Here is a 24608-nt window from a genome sequence, read left to right as displayed (position 1 = left end):
TCCCCTGGATTTTGTGGAGTTTAAATACTGTATATTTTCTGATGTTCTCATTTTTTTTTACCAGGACTAAACCATTCGAATATATTCTCTTAACACAGAATTATTAAATCCAAGTCAAGTTTAATAATTAAACATCAACATATTTTCAATTCATTCTATACAGAGTAAAGGTGCATGTTACCTTTGCAAGTCAAAGTAAAATGGCAACTACAGGTACAATGTTTGCATGATAGACAAGCGCAAGTAATACAATTTCAACTCCATATTAAAGCGAAAACAGAAGTTGGTTTAGGTCCCTTGCAACAGGTGGTTTCAAACAGACTTCAGGATGTGATCTTTGTAAAATTGATTTGGCCCGCCTGTGTATGTGTTCATCTCTCAGCCCTGGTTCCTGCTTAAAGGACAATAGCCACAGCAAACACACTGACAACACAGTACATGGTGCGGTTCTCCCACCTAACCGTGCAGCTTCCTGTGAAAATGACACACCACAATGTAAACAGAAGCACGTCTATGCATTTTAATGTAATAGACATGAACTTGAACTAATACATTTTGAGTGCCAGAAAGAATGCTAACAAAATAAATAGGCTATACAGTAATCACATATATTTAAGTTGAATAAATAAATACAGTTTCTTTGCGTGGTTTGGCATGTCTAACCTTTTGTCTGCAACTGTTAAGAATTTTAAAGCTCAGAGCAGAGTTATAAATAACACAAAGCTTTACCGTCAGTGGTAGTGTCCCAGTAACAAGAGTTGGCTGTGTGAAGACCGGCGCCACTTTTCTGCATCACAGCACAGTTGACTAAAACGTATGCATTAAAAAAGTTTAGCTGGTTTGCAAATAATCAATAAATGATATACAGACAGTTTCAAAGCAGCAACACAAACAAACGTCCATGGACTGCCCTTAACTTCCGGTACACATTCACAGATAGTGCCTGTAAATTATTTCTGATAGCAAGCAAAAGAAAACAAGAACAAACGTTACTTGGCTAAACTTGCCTCTCCAATATCTTGAATTTAGACTGCGAAACCAAGCTCAACCGCTAGATGGATGTACCATTTTTTTTAAATGCAACTAAACTACAGAACCCATTCAACAAATAGTTTATTTAATAAAATGAACATACAACAAAATTCAACAAATCTTTTATTTTATACAATTCTTAGACAATAAAATAACAATATAAATTAATATTAACATAAGTTCAATAAATATATATATACAGGTTTTATTATTAGACACTTAACAACTAAACAAACACAGACTGGAAGTTACCGGCAGTCCAGGGGCCTGTACCATGAATGTAGCTGAACAAACTCAGGGTAGTTGGATTAGTTTTGGGTTGACAAAACCAAACCAACGTGATCAAGCTTTGTTGGTACCATGAAGCAGCTCATGGAGTTTCTTTGTCAACTCAAGCTTTGATCCTGAAGCTAAGATTAGTTTGCGCGCGCATGCACATGAACGAGTGACGTCAGCATGGCTAAACCAATCACATTATAAATGGATAAAGCGATTTCCACAATATGAACACAAACATGAATTTCAGCCATGGACTGATATGTTTCTGCTGTCTACGCAAGAGAGAAGTGTTTCAGAAACACTGCTGATTGCGTTAATTTGCAAGTTAAAAGACTATATAGTACACATATTTACTGTAGTGCTGTAGGGCAAACAGGATCCGCGGGGTCCTCGGTGGAACTACAAGGGGTCCGTGTCCTTGCGGGCAACTTTTTTATGTAAGGCATGGGTACAGAAATATTACAACAAATGTTCATTGAAGCTCCCGCATATTGCAATTTTAACCTGCGCGCGGACAAAAAACATCCATTCAGGCAGCAGAAGCAGTTAACCTTACATCTGCTTCATCATTTCCCTTCCGAGTACACATGAGAGGAGTTGTGTGCAGATAAAGTTAATTCTCATATATTTCTGAACTTCTGTACAAATTTGTTAAAGCTGCAAACGGCTAATTTTACAGGCAAATGACACGCACCGCTTCTGCATTGTAAACTCTGACATCTTACGTGTTTAAAATCAATGAAACATGCACCGTGTGTACTGATGGTTCATGTCAAACAAGTTGCCCAAAAAATAACGCGGACTGGTTGCATGTTCGTCTCCTTTTAGTCTGATATGATAAAAACTAGTTTTTTTTTTGCAGAAAGAAGACGGAGCTCAGAATTATAAAAAGCGGTGTGTTCTGCAACACAGAGAAGCGGAAGAAAATATAAGAATTACACTTAATAAAACGGCCTGCTTTTACAACAGAATGCATTAGCCTTTAATAGACTAGTCTTTGCGCCATTAACCAGGGTCAGTCATTTCATTGAAGCCTTAATAAAAACTACTGTTCAGGACAAAGAAAAATGTCCTAATACAGTGAAACTGAAAGTGTTCCTAGATGTTCTGCACCACAGACAAGAATGTAAAAAATGCAATGCAAATACATGTGATACAATAAAAGTGGAATATAAGTAAGTAAATTGAATTTCATGTGAGTGTAAGGGAAAGCCAGCAAATCTGTAAAATCAGATTTTACCTATATAGTAAACAATATTTGATTTTATATTTGTAATATATATTTTTATATTTGTATTTTTATTTGATTAAACCGTATAAAAAATAACTAGCCATTCTAACACGCACTGTGAATCAGTTACGTCACCTATGTGTTTCTTTGCTCACAGCTGATTGGTCAAACTTCAGTCTGAGATCTCGAATCCAGAACATAGCCTGCCCCGGAGCAGGTTAGCCGTGCAGCGTAAGATACCATGGCGACGAACACCGAAGAAAGCCGAGCTACTCTCATGGTACCTAAAACCCAAGGTTGGCACAAACTAAACTGAAACATAGCTGGCTAGCCACCTAAACCAGCTTCATGGTACAGGCCCCACGTGCGCGCATCTGATGTAAACCAATTCAGCTATATTGGGGCAGTTTCTTTACAGGACCTGAATTTGCCCATTATATGCTGCATAGCCACCATATTTTATAGTTTATTATATAAAAATGTGTGTAGACAAAAACATTAAGTTGAATATCTATTTAACTTAAATTGAAAAGCCCGTACCTATGTACTTGTAAGGTTTCCCCTGTTTGACTAACTGAGTGAGAGAGTGTTCGACTATGCTGGCCGTCCACTGGTTCACTTTGTTCTGGCTGTAGTCCACACCTCCAATGATACCCTCAATGCACTGTTGTTCAATAAACACAAAAACACACAGGGTTACACACAAGACACAGGCTCGAATCATTCTATAGGCACGAGTTAGACATAAGACTCTGTAACAACAAAGCACCTCTTTTAGTGTGATCAATAAAACAAATGATTAAATGCGATTAGCATGATAAGTCTTGTGGTCAACATCACCTCTTTAACTACGTTACTGGCTTCATCTGGGCTGAAAGACACCTAAAATGAGAAAAGGCCATTTAAAAGATAAGACAATCATAAGGATAAACAATGGGTAGTTGACAAATGAAACGCATACCTCCTATGGTGTAACATTGGCTGTTTTAGAACAAAAATGAATTAAATAAAAATATTTTATGCCATTTTATATTATAAATAATATATATATAATAATATAGGCCTACTATTAAGTGAGTTTGTTTTCTATTTTTTTGCTGTCACCCTAGGACTCAAGGTTTATTTGTCAACTACCCACATTACACTCAGACATAAAACTACACTTTGGAAATATGTTACCACAAACTTCAAAAGGCTTATAAACGAAGGCACTGATACATGTTAAAATGTAATTCATAGTTAGCATTGGGTAGATGATATCAACTGACCACACCCAGATATATTTTTCATGAAAAATAAAACGATATAGAATAGAAATCATGATGCAGCTTTAGGTGATTATGTAAAATGTTAAACTCGCAAGAATATGTACAGATAAAGAATGATGTAGTAAGGCTTTTTTATATTGAGATAAAGCGGTTAGCATTGCTAGCATTAAACAGCAGGAAATGACAAAAAAGACTGATAGTAGCTAGCGACTCGTTTCCGAGAACACTTACTTCGTCTCCAGGACGATATTCCTCCATCTTTACAACCTAAAAGCCAAATATATGAGTACAATAAACACTTCAATGCAGACAAGTGTAGCTGTTTTGTCACTGACAGCTAAAGCAAAGAAAACAATACACTGATGCTGAAGCGCTAGAGGAAGTGCTGCCACCTAGCGGGGCTCCTCCGACTCACCGCTGCACATTAATGGGAGAGTTCCCAATAGTAACACAGTGTCATAATTTATTGTATGACCCTTTATATGTGGAACCAAATGAAGTTATTTTGAGACATATTTTCGTCCGTACTGCAGATGTCAATGGGGCCAAGTTTGGTTACAGTTCTTCAAAATAAAGTCAAACAGGTAATGTAAATGATGAAAATTATTTTTTTGCCATGTTATACTTTTGCTCTTTTTTTTTACAGCGCCACGTATCGAGTAGTACCGCAGTATCAAGGGCCCTAGTTTTTGAGAAGCGAACTTGTGATTCTTAAAACAAATGGCCACAAGGGAAAGAAATGACAGGTAGCACTAATCCTGAAGACAAAATCATTTTAATATGTAAAGTGCACAGGTGCGTTGAGAGTGTTTCATCATATTCAAATAAATAGGTATAAAAAAACACACACACATGCTAACACACACACACACACACACACAAACACACACTAACACTCTTGCACAAGCAATCAGATTTTTAGACGATAAAGCACATCACACTCACAAAGACTTTGACATTTGTTTTCATAGAAAAGTTTCGCAAACTGTACATATATGAAGAAAATTATATTATTCAATGTGGTACCAAGAAAAACAATATGGCTCCTTAGTTATTTCCCGTAGTCTGCTTTGCAGCACAAGGCACAGTGTCATTGGAACCAACAAAATCATCAGGTTATGATGTTGCTTTGTGAAATTGCCCTTATTCCAGTTTCTTCTTTTTTCCCAGAACATTTCCACCACCACATATGCAGCATTAACAACCCGCAGTCCTGGACACTGAGGCAGATCAAAGGTCTCAAAGTAAAATGCAGGCAGCTGATCGTGACCGGTCAGTCACTGCGACCTGGGGTCCTTTCTGAGGTTCACTGCTAAGAGGGTCATCAGCTGCCAGTTTTCCTGTTGAAGTGCTCTCTGCTGGGCTTTTAGCTTTTTCTGATGCCTGATTGCCTTTGGTGGAAGATCTCCTCTTGAAAAGAGAAAGCTGAATGTCGAAACGAAGACAGCGATTACACACATGGATGTAAAAACATATGAATCACACTTTTAGATAAAATGTTATTTTGAAAACCCTGAAGCCATAATGCTACAGTTGCTAGGGCATTGTGTTTGTTAAGGTGTATGGAGATGGCCAGTTTCAAGACTTTGTCATACCCTGTTTCTAGAGCCAAAAAGGGCTTTTGATTTGTCTTCTTGAACACCATTCTTCTCTGTCTGTGTCTTCTCTTTAGAGATGGTAGCAGGATCAGTTTGATCTTCAAAATCCACAATAACAAGAAAAGAACGTACAAATATAAATTACATTTATGTTCACACTTTCTAACCAGATATATTTATACTGCATCACACTAAATAAATTTGATTTAAAAAAATTAAGGTGTACAAATATACAAACCTTTTATTGGTCCATGAGGGACAGATGCCTCTTTTATAATCTCCTTTTTCTGCAGAGTAAAATAATTATATAACAAAAACAAATCAAACCATTGAGCAAACGTGCTCTGCACTTCTTTACACAATTTTACTTACTGATAAAAACAAACAGAAAAATCCATGTTTATAGCTATAAAGATTGTTTCAGCAAATAAAACTGCACCCTTCAGTGACAAGTGTGCAAAAATGTAATTCACTCTTTATCATTAATGAACAATACTATAGGACACCTGTAGATCTGTCTCTGTAATGGTTTGCTCCTGCTTCCCCTTCTCGGTTCTTTTCTCATCTGAAATGTGTTCTTTTTTTTCATTCTCGTCCCAGTTTTCCACTTCTTCAGGCTCTGGATCTTCATCGTCCTCTTCCTCCTCATCAGAATATTCCTCTTGTTCATCTTCACCCTCTATCCTCTCATTTGTCTCCTCCTTCCGGTTCTCGAGAGTTTGGTGATTGTTATCCTGCAGAGAGTGAGAACAGAGGTAAACAGTAATAAATAATCATGAGCATGAGACCAGAAAATATCTGGGCACTAAAGGGGAAGGAGAGTGTTCAGGTTAGCTTGAGAGGTCACCATACCCTCAATCACTCACATTCTACATAAACTATATACATAAACACAAGCACTTGGGTAGGTATGTGAACTAGGCATCTATCGATCTACAACAAGTGAAAGGATCTCTACAGAATATCATATGATCACAGTCTCACCTGTCCAGGGAATTCACTTGCAGATTTGCATGTTTCCAGAAATAAATCCTGTGGTGTAGGTTTAATACCGTCCTACACTGTGTGTTTTGTTTAATCTGAGTTTTGTCAATTAAAAAGTAACACAAATTCTAACTACATATGTAAAATAAAAGCATATAAACTAAATGTATATTTATTCCTACCAAATCCATCTGTTTTAAAAATTTATGTTTTATTGACTAGCAAGTAAAAAACTTCAGACTACAGAGCATACCTGTAGTCTTTAATAGCAACTTTATGTAGGCAAATTTTGGGCTCTGTTTGTCCCCATTATCTATCTTCAGTCATGAAGATCCTTAAAGCTGTCATTTGATCTTATACTTTGGGAAGAGTTCTTATTCAAAATAAAAATCTAAATTCTTTAGGAAGAAATTAGTTAGGGTGTTGATTCAAGGTCACAGTTAAATCGAGCATATTTGGTAATAAAAGAACATGGGTGGATATATAAATTGCAAGGCACATCATCTGTTCTTCATACTGCATGGGCAAATTAAAATGAGATAATTAAAAAAGTAAGTAATTGAAATTTTAAAAGAAAACGCAAAACATGAAAGAAAAACATGCAAAGTCACAAAATAGGTAGCTCAGGAAGTTTGCAGTGGTTAAGGTTGAGGGATTATTTTAAATTGAGATACTGAGGTAGGACATTATCCCAAAACTGAGACTCTTGGGATTCGTCATCTGACTCTAAATTTCTTTTTGATGTGGCCTGTTTAGATTTCATGGGCTGATTTATCTTCACACCTGATTTTGTTTTGGCAGGGCCTTTTTCTGTCCGTGCTTTTTTGTCTTCTGGTTTCTTCTCTTCCTCCTCCTCTTCTTCACTTTCATCTTTGTTTTCTTCATCACTATCTTCTTGTTCATCCTCCTCTTCTCCCTCCTGATCCTCTGACTCTTCTTCCTCCTCCTCGCTTTCATGTTCTTCTTCCTCCTCTTCACTTTCTCCATCATCACCACTACTTTCTTCTTCTTCTTCTTGCTCCTCCTCCTCATCTTTGCTCTGATTCTCTTCTTCCTCTTCACTTTCATCCTCTTTTTCTTCTTCCTCTTCCTCATCATCATCAGCTGTTGTTTTATCTTCCGTGTCGTTATCACTTTTGTCATCTGCTTTACTCTCTTCATCATCATCATCCTCATCATTCTCACTTGTTGCTTCATCTTCTGTGTGTTCATCATCATCCACATCATCCTCACTTGTTGCTTCCTCATCTTCAGTGGCTTCATCACTTTTGTCCTCCTCTGCTTCATTCTCTTCCTCTTCTTCCTCATCCTCATCATTCTCACTTGTTGCCTCATCTTCTTCCATGTCTTTATAACTTTTAATCTTTCTTGCCTCATCTTCTTCACCTTCTTCGTCGTCACTCTCCTCCTCCTCTTCGTCATCATCAACTTCAGTCTCGCTCTTTTGTTCTGAATCTTCCTTGTCTCTTTCACTGCTCTCTTCATCTTCTTCACTCTCACATTCGTCTTCATCCCCACTTTCTTTCTCCTCGTCCTCCTCTTCATCTGACTCAACCTCAGATGTCTCACTCTTGTTTTTCGTGATTCCATTTGAATCTTCCTCACCCTCCTCCTCTTCTTCAGTCATGTTGCTTTTATCATCATCATCATCATCATCATCATCATCATCATCTCCACTGTGTTCAGCTTCTCTATTCGTGTCATTCATTTCTGGTTCCTCACTTTCTATTCCACCGCTCTCCTCTTCCTCAGACCTGACCATGCTTTCAATGTCCTGAGTTGCCTGACTTATCTCCTCACCTTCATCTTCTTCATCCTCACTAGAGGCGTTGAGTGTTGCATTATTGTCCTCCTCCTTAGCGTTACCATAGTTTGACACTTCTTTGAGGATCTTGCTCTCACTTTCATCCACTTCCTCATTTTCACTCTTCTCACTTTCTGTCATTTCAGAACTTACAATTTTCCCCTTCTCTGAAACTGTACTCCTCTCCTCACCCCATTTCTCCTTCTCTTTGCTCTGTGTGGATGTTCCCCACTCAGGTGGGGCCTCAGGGCTGCTTCTTTCCATCTGTCGCTCTGAAGATTCTTGTTCAGGTTTTACGTTGATGGTGACAGTTGTTCTTTTGGCCCCTCTTGTCTCCTCTTGTCTTGTACTCTCATACGATTCGCTAAGAGAAGAGACATCAGACAAAGTTCTCTGTTTAGGAGGAGGTTTTGGCATCTTCTGGGGTGTTGGAGGGGTAAGAAACTGACCAACTGCTGCTTCTCTGAGAAGACTTCCAATTCCAACATCTTGGATAAGCGACATCACCTTGGTAAGATGTTTCTGTTGCATTTGGTCAGATTTTGACTCGGATTCAGATGTGGAGGAAGCTTCAGGAACCATGGTGGACCCTTTCAAAGTTTTGGGATTTTTGTCTGTGTTTAATTTGTCTTTTGTGTGTGAGTCTTCAGGTCTGGATGACGTGGTTTTTGAGGAAGCGTGTTTTTGGTAGGACTGTTTTTCTGAATCTGAATTTTTGCTGTGTCGGGCATTTTTGATTTTGGTCTTAGAAGTATTTGTTTTATCTTCAGCATGTTTGCTTTTTACCCTATGAGCTTTGGTTGGGAATTGTTTTGAGACTTTCTTAGCTGTGGGGACTTGGTCCTCACTTGAAGACTGTTCGAGATTATGTTCAACAACCATTGGTTTCATTTCAAAATCTTTTTCTTTCCTTTTAACCTTTTGAGAATGACTTCTGACCTCCAGCAGATGTCCTTTGGATCTTGTTATTCCAGAATAATCCTGGTTTATACTTTCTTTTGCCTTTTGAGTGGCATCCTTTCTTTCTTTTTCACCAACTACCATTGAATGTTTCTCCTCAAGGAGTTGTGGTCTATTCTGAGCTTTCCCCTTTGACCGTTTAGCATCTGATTTATCTTCCCTTGACTCCATTTGTCTTTGATCTGCAGTGTGTTTGATCAGGGGGGGTTTGGATTCAGATCTGCTCATGTCATTCAAACTTGGTGTACCCATTCTTGTCTTACTTAGCCCAGGTGTTTTTCTGTCCTCCAACGCATTAAGTACATTCTCCTTGTCGTGCCTCAAACCTTTATGGCTTCTGTGAGGACTGTTCCCGAATACTGAGCTACCACTTGAACTTCTAAGCAACTCTGTAGGAGGGGCTTTGTAATGGATAAGCCCCACCCTCTTGTCATTAGGGGTGGAGTCTTCTCCTTGCTTCCTCATCTGCTTACCGTGCACTTTCACAACCTTAACCTTCTTCTATCCCAGGAGGCAGAGGATAAAAAGAAGGAAAGTGTTAGAAAAGAAATGAATGCACATGCAGAGCAGGATGAATGAGAGCAGATTGCGCTTTAATGCTGTAAAACAAATGAGCCAAAACAAAAATCACAATTTAAGAAAAATGTGAAACAAACAGCAAAAGGAGGAAGAAAGCATTCCTTAAAAAAAGCTTCAGTAGGAATGATGAGTTCTTAATTGCCATGGCCATCCAACCAGCAAACGTCAAATCCAAACCAGCTATTACCTTCTGCATTGGAGACAACGTAAGGCTGTTATCACAGGGGTCCATCTTCATTACATGAGTCTGAAATAAAAAAATTGTGTTAACAAAGTTTGTGTTAATCTCTTCTTAATAATAAGCCAGTTATTAAATATTTAACATTACACATATGCAACGGGTTTTAAATCATGTCTCTTTAATAAATGATGCCATTTTTCTTTTACCAGGTTTAACAAGTCAGTGGTTTCTCCAAGATCTTTCACACTTTCATTATCGTCTGCACAGTCATCGAGTAACCTCTCTCTCTTACCAGGAACTGATAAAGAGATAAAAACCTGATTCAGAGATCATTTTAACATGCACTGCCCTAGAAGAACTATTCCCTTTCAGAAAGGACAAAAGCATTTGTAAAAAACATTTTTGCTGCCCTTACTATGAAGGCCGTTGTGAGAGATCTTTCCGGGTCGGCAGCTGAGGGAGTGCCAGGTTTGGCTGGGAGCAGGTATAGATGTGCTCAGCTGATTGCCATTTAGGTTTGGAAGAGTTCGGAACATCTGTCCAAACTGATCGGGTGAACGTTCCTGCAATAAGAGGAAAACTACATGCATGCATTTGGCAGACACTTTATCCAAAGAGACTTACAGTGCATTCAATCTGTAAAGTTTTTATCAGTATGTATGTTACCTGGGATTTGAGCAATGCATACAGATACTTCATGCTAAACTTTATTTAAACTATTTGCTGAACTAATATTGATATAGACTGTAAAATTTAAATCACCATAAAAGAAGGAAATTGTATTTATATATTTTGACTAAGCTTTAAGAGAACTCACCCTTTCTCTGCGCCTAACCCGAGCTGAGAGACTCCTATTTAGGGTGGTCTGACTGTGCGTGTCACCCATTAGCTCTGTGTATGCCTTCTCAAAGTAGTCTTCTGTGACATCGTCCTCTTCCAGGATCACATTTTCTGAGCCTTCATCCCTGGGCCTGGCCAAAACAAGCATGTGACATCCACCACATGCAACCTGGAAATAACCCCCGCACACAAATCTCATCAAATGATATCCAAACCAACATTCTGTGGCTTTAAGTCTATTACCTTTATTCATATCTGCTATGACTAAAACGTTCACCCAAAAAAATACAATTCTGTTCTCTTTATTCCAAACCTGTATACATTTCTTTGTTCATAACACAAAGACACTTGGAAGAATGTTTGTAACCAAACAGTTCTGACTACCGTAGTAGGAGAAAACAACTACCATGATAGTCAATGGTACCCTAGAACTTGCTGGGTTCCCACATTCTTGAAAATAAAATAAATCAACAGGTTTGGAATGACATCAAGGTGAGTAAATGATGGCAGAATTTTTTGGTGAACTATCCCTTTAAGAAGGGATATATTTTGAATGTTTTAAGCCTTTTCTTCTGGGAAAATTTATAAAATACGTTGCCAGCATAATTTCTTGTTCAGGTGGAATATATAAATTGTTCCCAAATAGCACATGTTTCAATTTTCAAATTCAATAATAAATACATCAACACAGAAAAGACCACCAAGTTTGTCTATTTTAAGAAGAAGGTACTTGATATAAACTTTGTCATGAACAGTAAATAATACATACAGCCTTTATGAAGTAGTTGAGGAATCTTGGACACAGGGTTGGTATAAACTGGTTGGTAAAGTTCTCTTCTCCAAGACCAAGTTTTCCATGGCGTCCATCACCGAAGGTGTAAAGAAGGCCACTGTCTAAACAAAATTGTAAATAAATATGCAAAACAGAACCAGTTATCCATTTTAGATACAAAAGTACAAACAATCAAAAGCAATGCCAGGTTTATAACTGAGAATTACCAGTTATAACTGCTGTGTGATTCTCTCCACACTCCACATGTTTTACTCTGCCCCTCCTAAAATGCTCAACCACTCTTGGTAACCTCGACTCAAATATGAATGTGCCGTGACCGAGTTGGCCAAACTGACCCAGTCCGAACGAATACAACTCGTGCTCTGCATTACCACACATGAACAAAACACACCAGCATTAAGTCTTCTCCAATAAGAAAGAGACAAAAGTGACACGTGGAAGCAAAACATCTGCTCTAACCTGTAAGTGCCACTGTGTGACCTCCTCCACACGCCACCTGAACCACCCTATCAGAGATGCTCGTCACCTGTTGAGGCACTCTGTGATTGGCAAGCTTCTCTGTAGTCAAGCCCAGCTTCCCACTGTCCCTTTCTCCGAATGTAAACAAGGCCCCATCCACTGCGACAAATGAAACATGAATCATATAGCAACAAGCCAGCCTTCAAGGAAGGTCAAATGATAAACATTTCATGAATGTAATGGAACCATACTGTGCTCTATAGACCACAGAGAGGAAGTGGGAAGGTCATGCATTGATGTCAAACAGCTTCAGAACATTCACCAAGTGATAGAACTATGGCTTGCAATTGACTGAAGTATGACATGAGGTGTTATTGGTAAACATACCGGTGACAAAAGCAGAATGATAATATCCACAAGAAACCCAGGACACTTGTTTCCCCACTGATACCTCGCGAGGGGTCAACGCATTGCTCTCCTTTCCCAGTCCAATCTGACCCTCAGAGTTATCACCCCACATATAGAGCCTGCCGTCCTCTAAAATAACATATAGAAACAGAGTATAACTCTAACAGGACACTTTACAAGTTAATGATTCGCAAATCATCATTAACATACCATTAAACAGACACTTTTGCTAAAGTATAAAGCTAGTGGAACAGAATTCTTACGCGTGAGAGCTGCAGATACATTGGAACCAGCAGCGAGCATTTTGATTGGTTCATTTTTGCTAAAGAAGTCCACCAGGTGGAAGGAGGTTCTGTCTTCACAGTCACCGAGGCCGAGCTGTCCTTCATTATTCCCCCCAGAGGCGTACAGGTTACCACGGGCTGTTAAATGAAAATAAAAAGGGGAGAAAAAGTAATATTTTTAACCAGAGCAAGATTAACCTTGTAAGTTATAACAGATGTAAAGAATACTACAAGCAACTTCATATTGACTTTACTGCACTCAAAGATAAGTAAATAAATGTTATAATAGTTTTTTTTTATAATATTGAAGTATTTTTCTCCTTCCATCTATGCAGAGAATGAAAGTAAATGATTAATAAATTGACCCCCTGAAGAGTATGAAACGGTGACTGTTACAATTTATTAGGTGGACTGACATGTCAACCTCTGGGTCAACCAATGGCATTAGTTTGGGGTGGGACAACCTGTTAGTAATAGAAGGGGTGATAGGAATGCTTGGAAAAGTTTTAATTAAAAAAAAAAATCTAAAACATACAATAACAGAAGTAGGTCATTTCATAAACTTACAGGTGTAAACAAGCGTGTGAGTTCTTCCACAGGCCACAATCTTCACCCTCTCTGATTTAACATCTTAAAAAGGACAATATTGTGAGTGTGTGTAAAACATAATCACAATCAAACAACCAGACAAAAGGTTTTTCCTTAATATTTTACTTTTGCTCATGTCTACACAACTAAAGAAGGTAAAATAGCATTTTACGATTGTACTTCACATAAAACCCTACCCTTCACGTGTCCAGATTAACAGAGATAATGTACCACTGCAGAATGGGATTAAGAAAAAGACATATGGCTTTGTATTCTCTTTTCACAAACATGGATTTTTGTGTTTAAACTCCTGTCATCCATCAATCTGTCTTTTATACTATAAGAGCAAAAACTGACAACACATGAACAGAACAGTCTTCTGACTGTATATTTATCACAGTGTGTCTATCTGATTCCTCAGCTGTGGATGACAGAAAGCATTCAATTACGGAGTGTTTGCCTGAAAATCTGTTACCTTTCACACAAGTGGGTTTATTGACAGTGGTCTTTGTTCCAAGGCCCAGCTGTCCCCAGTTATTGCTGCCAAACATAAACAGCTTGCCATTTTCTAAACAGAATAGAAACAAACAGTTATTATTGATTAATAATTAACCATATTCCACCAAATACACTACAAAAAGCATGATACATCATACCTGTTACCAGCGCCGTATGTTCATCTCCACAGGATATTTTCAAAGGTAGGTCATTTTTTAACCAGAATTTGCTGGGTGCATTATCGGCAAACTTACTCTTTCCAAAAGTAAAAACGGCACCAGTTTCTGAAACGGTAGTAATTTATTAGTTATTGTGTCAGCTCATGTACTGCGTCCTGTTTGGTTAATGTTAGATTCAAATAAAATGATCACAGTAATGTGCATTAATGTTCAATATCAAAGAATCCATACTGTTCTCGAAAAATCATTATTTAAATTATATATTTTAGTCTAAAAATTTGTCTTATTTTTATTTATTATATTTGATTTAGCATGATTCACTTAGATGAGTTTATTAACTGATTTCTTTTCTACGTTAATATTTATTGCAAATGTATTTATGAATACTTCCTGTTTTAGACTGACAATGATTTTTATAATTTGAACTATTCCAAATTACATTTTCGATTCTGTTTCATTCCATACGCTTAACTGTATAGTCACATACAAATGTACAGTTTGTGAGCGCAGGCGTGACCATGTGGCGTGGTTGCCTTGGAGACAGGTAGCCACAGGCGTCAAAAAAGAGAGACACATAGTGTTCAATTAACAAAATATAAACACGACACATATTTTCACGTGTGCATCATAACTAATTTAATGATCTCTGAAAGAAAAGCAACTACACAACGTCCACATCATAAAAACACGTGAACAAATCCCATTGATGTACCGTTATGTAGCCAGGAGGCTAACCGAGAACAGCCAAAACAACTAAAGTTGCAGAAACGCAGCGATTAAAAATAAACAAACTATTTACATTGATCAATAATGTACTGTATAATATCTCACCGGGGATATCATCTTCTGTCTCTCCTGCCATCTCCACCGATTAATCAGCTTATTTACGCTGTGCTCTAGGAAGTGAAGGCAAGAACCTTTATGAAAGAAGAAACCGTGCACTCTACGTTTGCTTCCACGTTACGGTTGTGTCGCGTCACGTGATACTCTTTATGACAATAATTCCAGATTTATTGCCTTATGAAAGCTTTAAATATTTATTGACTCTATAAATTATTACTGTATTTATTATGCAAACTACATACATACACTTTAAAAGATGTATAAAAGATATAGTGCGATTTTCTTATTTGCATATATCGTCGTTACTTTTTGTTTTGTTACATTTTTCAGAAATCAATATGCTTTCCCATTCACGTATGTACTTAAAGTTTTTTTCTGGTTATAAAACCTCTACTTTTATTTTACACCGTGATTTTAATAGTTATTTGGCGACATCTAGCGGGCAGGATTGCAGTTAACGGTAGAGTGGATGGGCTATACAGGAAATAATCATTGCTAAATAAAACGCCTCTTCCGCTTCAGCCTGTAAACAGAATGATCTCATCTCTAATCTTTCTCCGTGTCCCCTTAGTGCAAATTGCCACCATGCGTGGCCCACTACCTTGACAGAAATGTCTGTGAAAGAAAATATTTCTGTAATTTCTTTACGAATCTCTCGACCTTTTGCCATGAAGATCATTACATGGAGATCTTTGAGTTAGCCTGGAGGCTAGCATGCTAATTATACTGTAAAGGGGGCAAACAAGCAGCTGCAAGCTTTGTTGAAGCTGCTTTAAAGAGTTGTCATCTGTTTTTTTGCTCGGGGAATAATGGAAGGAGTTCTTTACAAATGGACAAACTATATGACAGGTAGGATAAATGTACTGGCTGTTGGCAATGAAAATTTGACATTTAAAGACTGTTGAATGGGCTCAGGCAGGACACTGCATGCATGCACAAAATAATGTACTCAGTGTGTAGTTTGATATCTTCACATAACATAGACTTGTTTATTTGTGCTGTACTGCTTTATGCATTTCCTCTTTTTTTCCACGCCTGATGTATGCTTTTGATTCCTTTGCAAATCAAAACCACAGTTTGACTAACAGTTGTAAACAAACATGTCATCTGTCAAATTCTTGTCTGTCATGGGACATGGTCCGTGACTGTGACAAGCACGGCATACAATTCCAAATGCCAAAAATGAAAATTGATTTAAAGTTCCTCTCTGTAAGTGTGCTAAATGACTAAATGTAAATGTAAAGTTGTCTGTTTTATGATATGAAAATGATCAAATCTAATGACAATCTGTTCTGTGACAGGATGGCAGCCGAGATGGTTTGTGTTGGATAATGGCATTATTTCATACTACGATTCGCAAGATGATGTATGCAAAGGAAGTAAAGGCAGTATTAAGATGTCAGTATGTGAAATTAAAGGTGAGATTTTTCAAAGAGTCTTTCAAGCACATTTGGAGTTCATTATTGTGTTTTTTCAGTGATGCATTCAAACAATGAATTCCTGTAAAAGCTGGATATTCCTGTCATTTTTTACTTCCTTGTGTTTGCACCAGTTCATCCGACTGACAACACACGGTTGGAGCTGATCATACCGGGAGAGCAGCATTTTTATGTTAAGGCTGTAAATGCGGCGGAGAGGCAGAAGTGGCTGGTGGCTCTGGGGAGTTCCAAAGCTGGACTTATTGACAATAGAACCAAAAAAGAAAGGGGTGTGTCTTTTTTTGTTGCATTTTTATTGTTTTATATTATCTTTTATTGGCTCGTCTCATAGCAACAGACAAAACATACAGTAAATATACAGCATATATGATGTTAATCCTCAATGGGAAATTCAAATAAGACAGGAAAGGCTATTTATATACTGAGAGGTGGTTTTCTGGTTGACTTCTAAATCGTATTCAGACCCATTACCAGCCTTGTTTACTTTTCTAATGATCTATCTGCAGAATTAACAGAAACCACAGAATCGCTGAAAACCAAGATGTCTGAGCTGCGTCTCTACTGTGACTTACTAATGCAGCAGGTGCATACTATTCAGGAGTCAGTGGACCAGGAAGGGGTGTGTGCGGTGACCAACACTGAGGTTAGACGCTAAACTCAGCTTTTTCTGTTTAAATCACAGTAACCATCGCAAATAGTGCAGATGGGTGAGTTTGACAGAAAGGCTAAATGTGGTTGTCATCAGAGGGATCTTCTCTTTAAAACTGTTTTGTCTTTCGTTTTCCAGACAAGGAACGAAGCATCCTCATTACTGAGTGCCACCTGTGAAACCTTCATCAAAACACTGGAAGAATGTATGAAAATTGCCAACTCACAGTTCACGTCTGACATGTTGCAACCCGGCCCCTCTGATTCCAATATGTCACCCGTGTCCCCCTCTCCCATCCAGATGTCCCGGGTAAAGACACATACTTTCTTGATATAATTTGGATACAATTAAATTTCCATTCTATATATCGATATACATCTGTAATATGACATTTTAAAATGATATAGAAATCACCCAATCATTCCGGTAAAACATGTGTTTAGAAGTTGTTCTCACTAAGCAAATGGCTTAGTTCTTTCTTTTAATTTGGTGATATCACCCAGACATAATCTCACATGCGAAGATAAGATACCTAGCAGGTGTTTCTATATTTTAAGTAGTTTTCATTTGTTCATTTACTGTATCAAGCAGATGAAGCGTTCAATCAGCCATCCAGGCACCTATAACTTTGAAAGGTACAAGATGTTTACATGAGACACGCCTCTTGTTTTTAGTATAGACAGCTTAAGCTGCTATTGTTTTGAGTGCATATAATTACAGATGCTGTTTTTTTTCAAGGACGGGTTTACCTATAGAGTGTGTGACGTTGCAGAAGTCCGCCCAGAGACGCACACGGACATGCTCGGATACAGAGGCTCACAGCGGCAGAGGAGCTGAAGAGACAGAACGTGAGTCACACACACACATGCTTGTACCTGTCTGCCCACACAACCAGATCAAGGCCTGAGTCACCAAAACATTCAGCATGTTACCAAACTTTCTTCTCGTTTATTTACTGAATGCTGTTAAATGAATAAGGGACATATTTTCTGTACAATATTTCATTAAAGATATTTCATATTGTGTTTGTTGTCAAGGGATGTCGAGCGTTGGAAAGATTTTCACTGCACATTGTGTTTGTCTCTTAAAGGCTTGATATTTCACAGAACCAACATCAATGGCGACTCTACTCCTAGTATCCTAGAAGAGGTTGGAACGAGCACAAAGTTCCTCTCGGAAACTGACACCCCGGAATCTGACCTTTCCCTCTGAACCACGTGAAGCAGCGGATTGAAAGACGGGGGAAAAAGGAAAGCACGTACTGCTATGCAGTCAAAGATTGCAGCGTTATTTAGTGGGATTTTACACAGTATTGTTGTATTTCCATGAAGAATTCGGTTGCACTTTATAAAAAAACAACGAGAGAAAAACAAAAGTCTAATTTGAATGTTTATACTCTTGCAGGTTTTTTAAAATGTTTGTTTGCCTTGACGCTACTAAGGTTTTTGTCTTATTTTGTGATAAATAATAATTGCTGTATCCCTTCAGTGAAGAGTTAAAGATGTTTGTACTGGATTTCTGACGTGTTGTGCAGTTGCCTTTGTGAAATGGAACCTTGAAAAAATGGTTTTTGTTACTGTGCCAAGAGGTCGTGCTGACATTAACTTTGACGATTTGGTTTTTTATTCACTCAGCATGTGATGTTGTTCATTTGCTTTTGATGCATAAAACATGTATTTATTTTTTATGTTATTAGAGTTTCCCCCAGATTTGTTTTGCCTTAATTCTTTGCATGGTGGAATTTGATTAATTCATTATTGTAATGTTTTGGAAACAAGATTAAAAAGATATAGCAAGATTTTATTTCTTTGATTTGATGTTAGCATGTTTGAGTAAGAGTAATAGTACAAATGAAATATGTTAATATAGTTGCCCTTTTTATTTGAGAAAAGTTTTTGGTATTAAATGCGTGTTGTTGCTGTCCTTCCAAAACCCTGTATATCCAAATTTGCTGATTTTCAGGAAATGGAAAAAAACATTTCTCCTTTAAAAGGATTTAATACTGTGTTTTCAACGTTGACAAGCACTTTACTACTTTTTATTGGTTAGATATTTGCAAAACCCGGTGACAAACATAAAGGTTGACTAATAATAATTAATGTCGAAACAAAATCACGAAATATGGAGATGCACGGTTTCAGTGGGACAGCAGCGGCATTCTTGTGTCACACACAGTTTATGTCAGACACAAGGCATTTATGATCATTTAAAGTGCACAGTTAAATTTAAAATTTGTGAAAGCATGTTCTATAGTTTTCTGCAAGTTATTTGCATGACTCAAGAAAACCTATTTGGACCCTTTTTTCAAAGAAAGAAATTTGACCTTTTGTACAGTTTACATAGTCAATGTTTCAAACTTTATTTTGCTTATTGACCTTGAAATAGAATTAAAAAAGTTTTTTAATCATTTCAATTATTCTTAAGGACCCGACTATACAATCAAAAACAATTGTTCACACATGACCAAAAACAAACACGCATGTTTGACCACAATTCCTGCTTCATCTGTGTTTGTCATCTGATTTCCACATAAAAACAGTCGATTACATGCCATTCATTTCTCTAAGGGGAAATAAGCTTTCCCAGCAGGATTATTCTACCGCTGCCCATCGCCGGCAGGCAACCAGCAGGTGCAAATTAAGCTGGGAGAGCTGGGACTCAGCGTAGAGGCTTGGCTTTCCCAGATGTCCACAAAGCAGAAATCCCCAGCCGGCCCTTGAAAAACATCCATTAAACACAGCACAATACCCTGGATGGAGAACACGACACGTTAGATTTGTGGATGATGTACTGGCCCTCATAAACAGCAGACGATAAAGTCATGTATTTAAACAAAGTTCAAATGTCCCTAAAGAATAGAGCAAAATTTTGTGTTGGGATGAAGCCCATTGGGTAGATGCTTCAGGTCACTGTGGCTGTCATATCCAGGTGTGATGTCAAACTGAATTAACTGATTTGGAGTGAGGTTGTCTGGACGGAGGGATGGGGCCGAGGTGTAATTTTCCCCATTTACAACCACTTCTCCCTCTTCAGCGTTCTTCACATCACGTGTCTCCTCAGGGGTCTCCTCTGTTAATAGAAAATCAAACTACAGTGCATTTACAAAAAAGTGCCATTAATGACATTTACATATTTGGCAGATTGGTTTTTTAGAGAAATCGAGGCATGCTGCTTCATCTATTTCCTAATAATTTATTAGCATTTTATTATAGTTTTCTTACCATTTATGTCATCCGTCACATCCTCTGGGTCATGCTGGTACACGCACATGTCTCCATCGACCAGACCCATGATCTGCTCATCAGTCATTTGCAGATTCTTCAGTAGGAAATATGTTTTCATCAGGCCTTTGCCTTTCACCTCAATCTCACCCCTCTCACTGATCTCATAGCGCTTGTTCTTTAACACACTGTTAAGATATTATTTATAAATTTGTATTTATTGATAACAAAAGCCATTCAGCTAAGTGACTGGTGTTCACCTGTACGTAAAAGGACTCAGGTGTATATGGTCTGGGAGCCCATGGCTCTCCATTCGGGATGCTGTGTTAACCGTGTCTCCGAACAAGCAGTAGCGTGGCATTTTCTCACCCACAACACCAGCCAACACTGGACCAGTGTGAAGTCCCACTCTGATCTACAGTGTGACAATAAACGTTCATTTTAACACAGACACGCATTCAGCATTCAACACAAAAACACAAATGGGATTGGCACCTGTATCGGCTGTCCTGTGATGGGGCTGGTCACTTCCCTGGCAGCGAGTCTCATGCCGAGGGCAAAGTTTGCCACCCGTTCTGCATGCGTGTCTGTAGGAACGGGCACACCACCGACCACCATGTAAGCGTCACCTATCGTCTCCACCTGAGGTCATGTGATTAAGAGCTTTAGTGGTCTCTTCAGAAGTCTTTCAGGTGTTTCCTCCATCATTTATTTTAAATATTGAATTCCCAGATTTTGATTTGAGTTCTATCAAGGATTGCATGAAAATTGCATGATAATATAATTAATTACCATGATAGTGTATATCAATTAAATATCCAATAGCCAACTAATACCATGAATGTACTATATTACCTCTATAGTACCACAACAGTTATTTATTATTTGATGAAATTCATTTTAATCAACATTGTTCACTTTATATACACAAGTTGGAATGGCATCTCATCTCACACACCTTATAAACGCCATGAACGCTTGTTAGGCGATCAAATCTGGAGTACATGGCGTTCAGCATGTTGACTATCTGAATGGGTTCACAGGCTGCGCAGATGTTTGTGAAGGTGACCACATCGCTGAAGAGGATGGTGCACACTTTAAACTCACCTGTAACAAAAACATTGGATCAATCAAAGGCACAAAACTACATGAAGATGCAAGTTGCTTTAGAAAAAAAGCAACTGCATAAATGTATATTAAAACCTGGCTATGGATGTTATCGATCCACTTGGTGTTCCTTTTGTTTCATTACCTGCCTCTACCCTTTTCCCCTCTTTAAGCTGGTTGGCGACATGCGTTGGCAGCATAGCATAAAGAAGTTTTTCTGACTTCTGCTTTTCGATCTCTAAGTTGCGTGAGAGGATTCTCAGCTCCTCCTTTTTCCTTTCCAGTTGATTTGAGAGCTCGATTTCGGCCAGCCTCTGCTGGTTGAGCAGTATCAGGTCTCGTGTGGTATCATGCTGGGCGATGTCGGCCAAGTGGAGACCCCTCTCCTCCAGTTCTTGTAGGCTTCTTAGTTTAGGGGAGCACAGATAGATCATGCATTTCAGCGACTCCATCCACATCATCTGTCCTGCAACACACAGACACATACGCATGCACATTATTATATACATAATGGATTTCTCAAGGCATTTGAAAATACGAATACACAAGAAAGCAAATTGACCAATGGACAAAATATTGCCATTGAATAAGCTTTAATGATGCCAAATAATACAGTTTACATAATTGCAGATAAGTCATAAAAAGCAGTAAGTGATCAAATCAAACCTTTATTTTATCTTTACTAAACATTCAAGAAGAATGTTAAGTATTACTTTAAACATCTTCAAACATCTGTCTATTAGGATAATATTTATTGTAGCTGACTTTCAAAGAAACTGTACCACGCAGCTTGAGCGTCGACTGGTTTTGTTGCACCTCCGGTAACATTTCCCTCCTGGTCTTTAGTACAAACTGGCTGTTGATAAACTTCTGGATGCTCTGGATGTTAAAGGTGACTTCTGGGTGGACGATGGTGAAGAATTCATCCAGGCAAATACCTGCTGTCTGCAGTCCGGGAACAAACTTCTGAATGTTAACACCTGTGTGCTTAACCACCAGCTGAACAGGAAGTAAAAAATGATTTCAATAGCCTCAAAGGGATTCAAAGCTAAACAATGTTTGAATCATAATACTATAAAAATACATAGGGCCATTACATCTTGGTCGAAAACAATGTGAAATGGAAAGGCATTACAGAATGCTCGCTCTTCAATCCACAGTTTGTTAGGGTACTTGGGGGTAAATGAGGTTTTCAGATTGCCTAGATAGGAAGAGACACAAACGTAAACCCATTTATTGCGAGACAATCGAGTAAAGTTAAAATCTGTCAAATATATTTAATGTGATTAGTTTGAGATGAACGAACTAAAGTGGCCTGAATTTGAGAAATAAAAATAAACACAGTTTTGGAAAATCCACCAAACCTTGGCCCAGCATGACAATGCTCCTCACTATATCCCATGGAGATCGTTTCCTTGGACACAACTGCAGGTTGGCATACCTGTTCCTCATTTTCTTCATTGCCGCCTCCTTATCATGATAATATAACAGTTGTTAATGGTTACATACTCTCTGTCGTACAAAATGGGCCTTTTTTAACGCCCAAATTCATTACTTTAATGCATCTCCTATGTATAAAAATGGGTAATGTATAAAATATCACAGTTCTTACATACCTTCCTGTCAACCCCTGTTTCTTCATCTTTCTGCATCATCTGGGCTTTTCTTCTTGACACCTTGTCCTTCTGCAGCATGTGGAAAACCACATGTTCCTTCTTTCCGGTGCGCTCCTCTTCTTCTGAGTGGTTCAGAATGGTCATGGTCACCTCGCTGTCAAAAAAATCCTTTGCCACCGCCTCAATAATGCCTGAATGTAAGTCACAGAGACCAAAAACAAAGTGGTCATAAGCAGAACTAAATGTGGAACAATGAATGGTTACGTTAATCTGAGGTCTCTTGAACATCATAAACTTTATCTAATCTATAGATTTACCTGGCACAATATGGTAGAGGCCCTTTCTGTCTGAATAATAATGAAGGAGAATTCGGCCATCATTCATCCTTTCCACACGAAAAGATGGTGCGTTCATTGCCTAAACAGAGAGATGGGCCACATCTCAAGTACAATAAATATACAACAATGTTCATTTTATATACACATTCATATTCTGAAAACAAAGCACTGTCAACATTGCACTAAAATCTATGTAAAATTGTTGTAAAAATGTAACTGCTATACACTTTTACTTCTACTTTATATTATTTTTAAGTAATTATATGTATTTTTTATTATATTTGTATTATATGTAAACAATATGAATATTATAGATATCTAATCAATTAAAAATAAAACATATTTTTCCAAATAAAAAATTATTCATGGTTCTTTTTTTGCAGAATCCAAAGAGCCACAAATAGAGTTTAGAACTCTTATTTTTTTACAATAGATGATATTTGCACCAGAACTTCAACTGGTACTTAATTAAAAATAAAACATAATTTTATCATTATTTATTATTAAGAATAATCTCACCTCGTAAGATAATGCCAGATAACTGTGCAGAGCATCAAGATTTTCAATGAATTCCACCAGGTTTCCACCAAGCGTACGCAACATAGTATCATATCCCGACATCTTACAAAAGCTGAAGAAGTACTCTCCAAACAGCTTCAAAACCACCTCAGATGACACATCTAAGTTTGGTTGATTTCAAATCAGAAGAAATAAATTTGTGCAATTAATTTAGCTCATTCAATAAAAATTTTGCTCAGCTGTCTGATTACTCTACCCGTTACTGTTCCCCATACTGCGACTACAACTACGTTTGTTTTGGGACAAGCTATGTTCAGGTGTGACCCACTCAGAGATTCACACCTGTCCTTGTCCAGTCGCTCTCAGGGGCACACTGGAGGACAGGTTAGGACATCAGCCACCGTGCTGCCCTGGTCTCCATGGAATATCTTCAGCAGGGACATTGTTAGCACTCTCTGCCACTTTGATCAATGTCTGCAAGTCTCCAAGGACGTTGTGAATACGAGGTTGGTACGCTCAGCCGTGATGCTTTCAGGGTCACCTACTCTTTATTTCTATCTGGTCTTATCATCTCTTTATTCAATGACAGTGGGTCCATTCAAAGTAGCACATTCTGTTAGACAAAGTCCCTATACACAAATCCGAAGGTGCGTATAAAACTTTGTGAAATGAAAAGAGATAAAAAAAACAAACACGAGCAAAATGACACATGCAGAGAAATGCAAAAACCCCTGAATATATACAGATCTAACAGATACTGGTAGTTACAAGGTATGTTGTAAAAATTTGATGTAAAATATAAGCCATGATGCTCACCCAGCATTTTACAAGCCTCTTCCACTAAGCGAAGAGTGATGGCGTCATCATAAATTTCATAGGTCATAAACGTGTCCTGGACTCCAGCCATAAAA

General features: G+C 38.0%; 4 protein-coding genes across 9 annotated transcripts; 1 reads left to right on the top strand and 3 right to left on the bottom strand.

Annotated features, from left to right (window-relative positions):
- Nucleotides 1-96: 96 nt before the first annotated feature.
- dynlt3 (dynein light chain Tctex-type 3) lies at nt 97-4265 on the bottom strand. 2 transcript variants are annotated; one of them, XM_079482653.1, is made up of 6 exons: nt 4226-4265; nt 4042-4077; nt 3383-3424; nt 3083-3206; nt 730-807; nt 106-472 (listed from the first exon to the last, which is right to left on the bottom strand). In XM_079482653.1, exons 2-6 carry the CDS (start codon nt 4066-4068, stop codon nt 396-398), a joined length of 348 nt encoding a protein of 115 aa, XP_079338779.1. In that variant the 5' UTR covers nt 4069-4077; nt 4226-4265; the 3' UTR covers nt 106-395. The 2 variants fall into 2 exon arrangements, with proteins under 2 accessions (XP_079338778.1, XP_079338779.1); XM_079482652.1 differs by lacking the exon at nt 4226-4265 and having other exon boundaries at nt 97-472; nt 4042-4209.
- A 1781-nt stretch (nt 4266-6046) lies between these two features.
- Nucleotides 6047-14876, bottom strand: rpgrb (retinitis pigmentosa GTPase regulator b). Of its 4 annotated transcripts, XM_079482500.1 has the most exons (15): nt 14797-14876; nt 13945-14070; nt 13764-13856; nt 13268-13330; nt 12680-12838; nt 12396-12545; nt 12009-12167; nt 11756-11911; nt 11526-11650; nt 10734-10925; nt 10332-10479; nt 10123-10214; nt 9923-9982; nt 7176-9657; nt 6047-6142 (listed from the first exon to the last, which is right to left on the bottom strand). In XM_079482500.1, exons 1-15 carry the CDS (start codon nt 14825-14827, stop codon nt 6138-6140), a joined length of 4041 nt encoding a protein of 1346 aa, XP_079338626.1. In that variant the 5' UTR covers nt 14828-14876; the 3' UTR covers nt 6047-6137. The 4 variants fall into 4 exon arrangements, with proteins under 4 accessions (XP_079338626.1, XP_079338624.1, XP_079338625.1 ...); XM_079482498.1 differs by lacking the exon at nt 6047-6142 and having other exon boundaries at nt 6959-9657; XM_079482499.1 differs by lacking the exon at nt 6047-6142 and having other exon boundaries at nt 6959-9654.
- Nucleotides 14877-15317: 441 nt separating this feature from the next.
- On the top strand, nt 15318-19307 carry plekha3 (pleckstrin homology domain containing, family A (phosphoinositide binding specific) member 3). 2 transcript variants are annotated; one of them, XM_079482705.1, is made up of 8 exons: nt 15318-15657; nt 16110-16226; nt 16361-16516; nt 16754-16890; nt 17035-17205; nt 17488-17531; nt 17635-17744; nt 17987-19307. In XM_079482705.1, the coding sequence occupies exons 1-8, from the start codon at nt 15618-15620 to the stop codon at nt 18106-18108; spliced, it is 897 nt and encodes a 298-aa protein (XP_079338831.1). In that variant the 5' UTR covers nt 15318-15617; the 3' UTR covers nt 18109-19307. The 2 variants fall into 2 exon arrangements, with proteins under 2 accessions (XP_079338831.1, XP_079338830.1); XM_079482704.1 differs by having other exon boundaries at nt 17485-17531; nt 17987-19301.
- Nucleotides 19227-24608, bottom strand: gucy1b2 (guanylate cyclase 1, soluble, beta 2). The gene is made up of 13 exons (XM_079482703.1): nt 24514-24608; nt 23698-23858; nt 23158-23257; nt 22841-23031; nt 22589-22694; nt 22322-22425; nt 22007-22223; nt 21370-21690; nt 21076-21224; nt 20613-20759; nt 20378-20532; nt 20118-20305; nt 19227-19965 (listed from the first exon to the last, which is right to left on the bottom strand). Exons 1-13 carry the CDS (start codon nt 24602-24604, stop codon nt 19745-19747), a joined length of 2151 nt encoding a protein of 716 aa, XP_079338829.1. The 5' UTR covers nt 24605-24608; the 3' UTR covers nt 19227-19744.

The sequence above is a fragment of the Barbatula barbatula genome (genome assembly GCF_947034865.1).
Source record: "Barbatula barbatula genome assembly, chromosome: 20".
NCBI lineage: Eukaryota > Metazoa > Chordata > Actinopteri > Cypriniformes > Nemacheilidae > Barbatula > Barbatula barbatula.
This window is presented reverse-complemented; position numbering and strand designations above follow the sequence as displayed.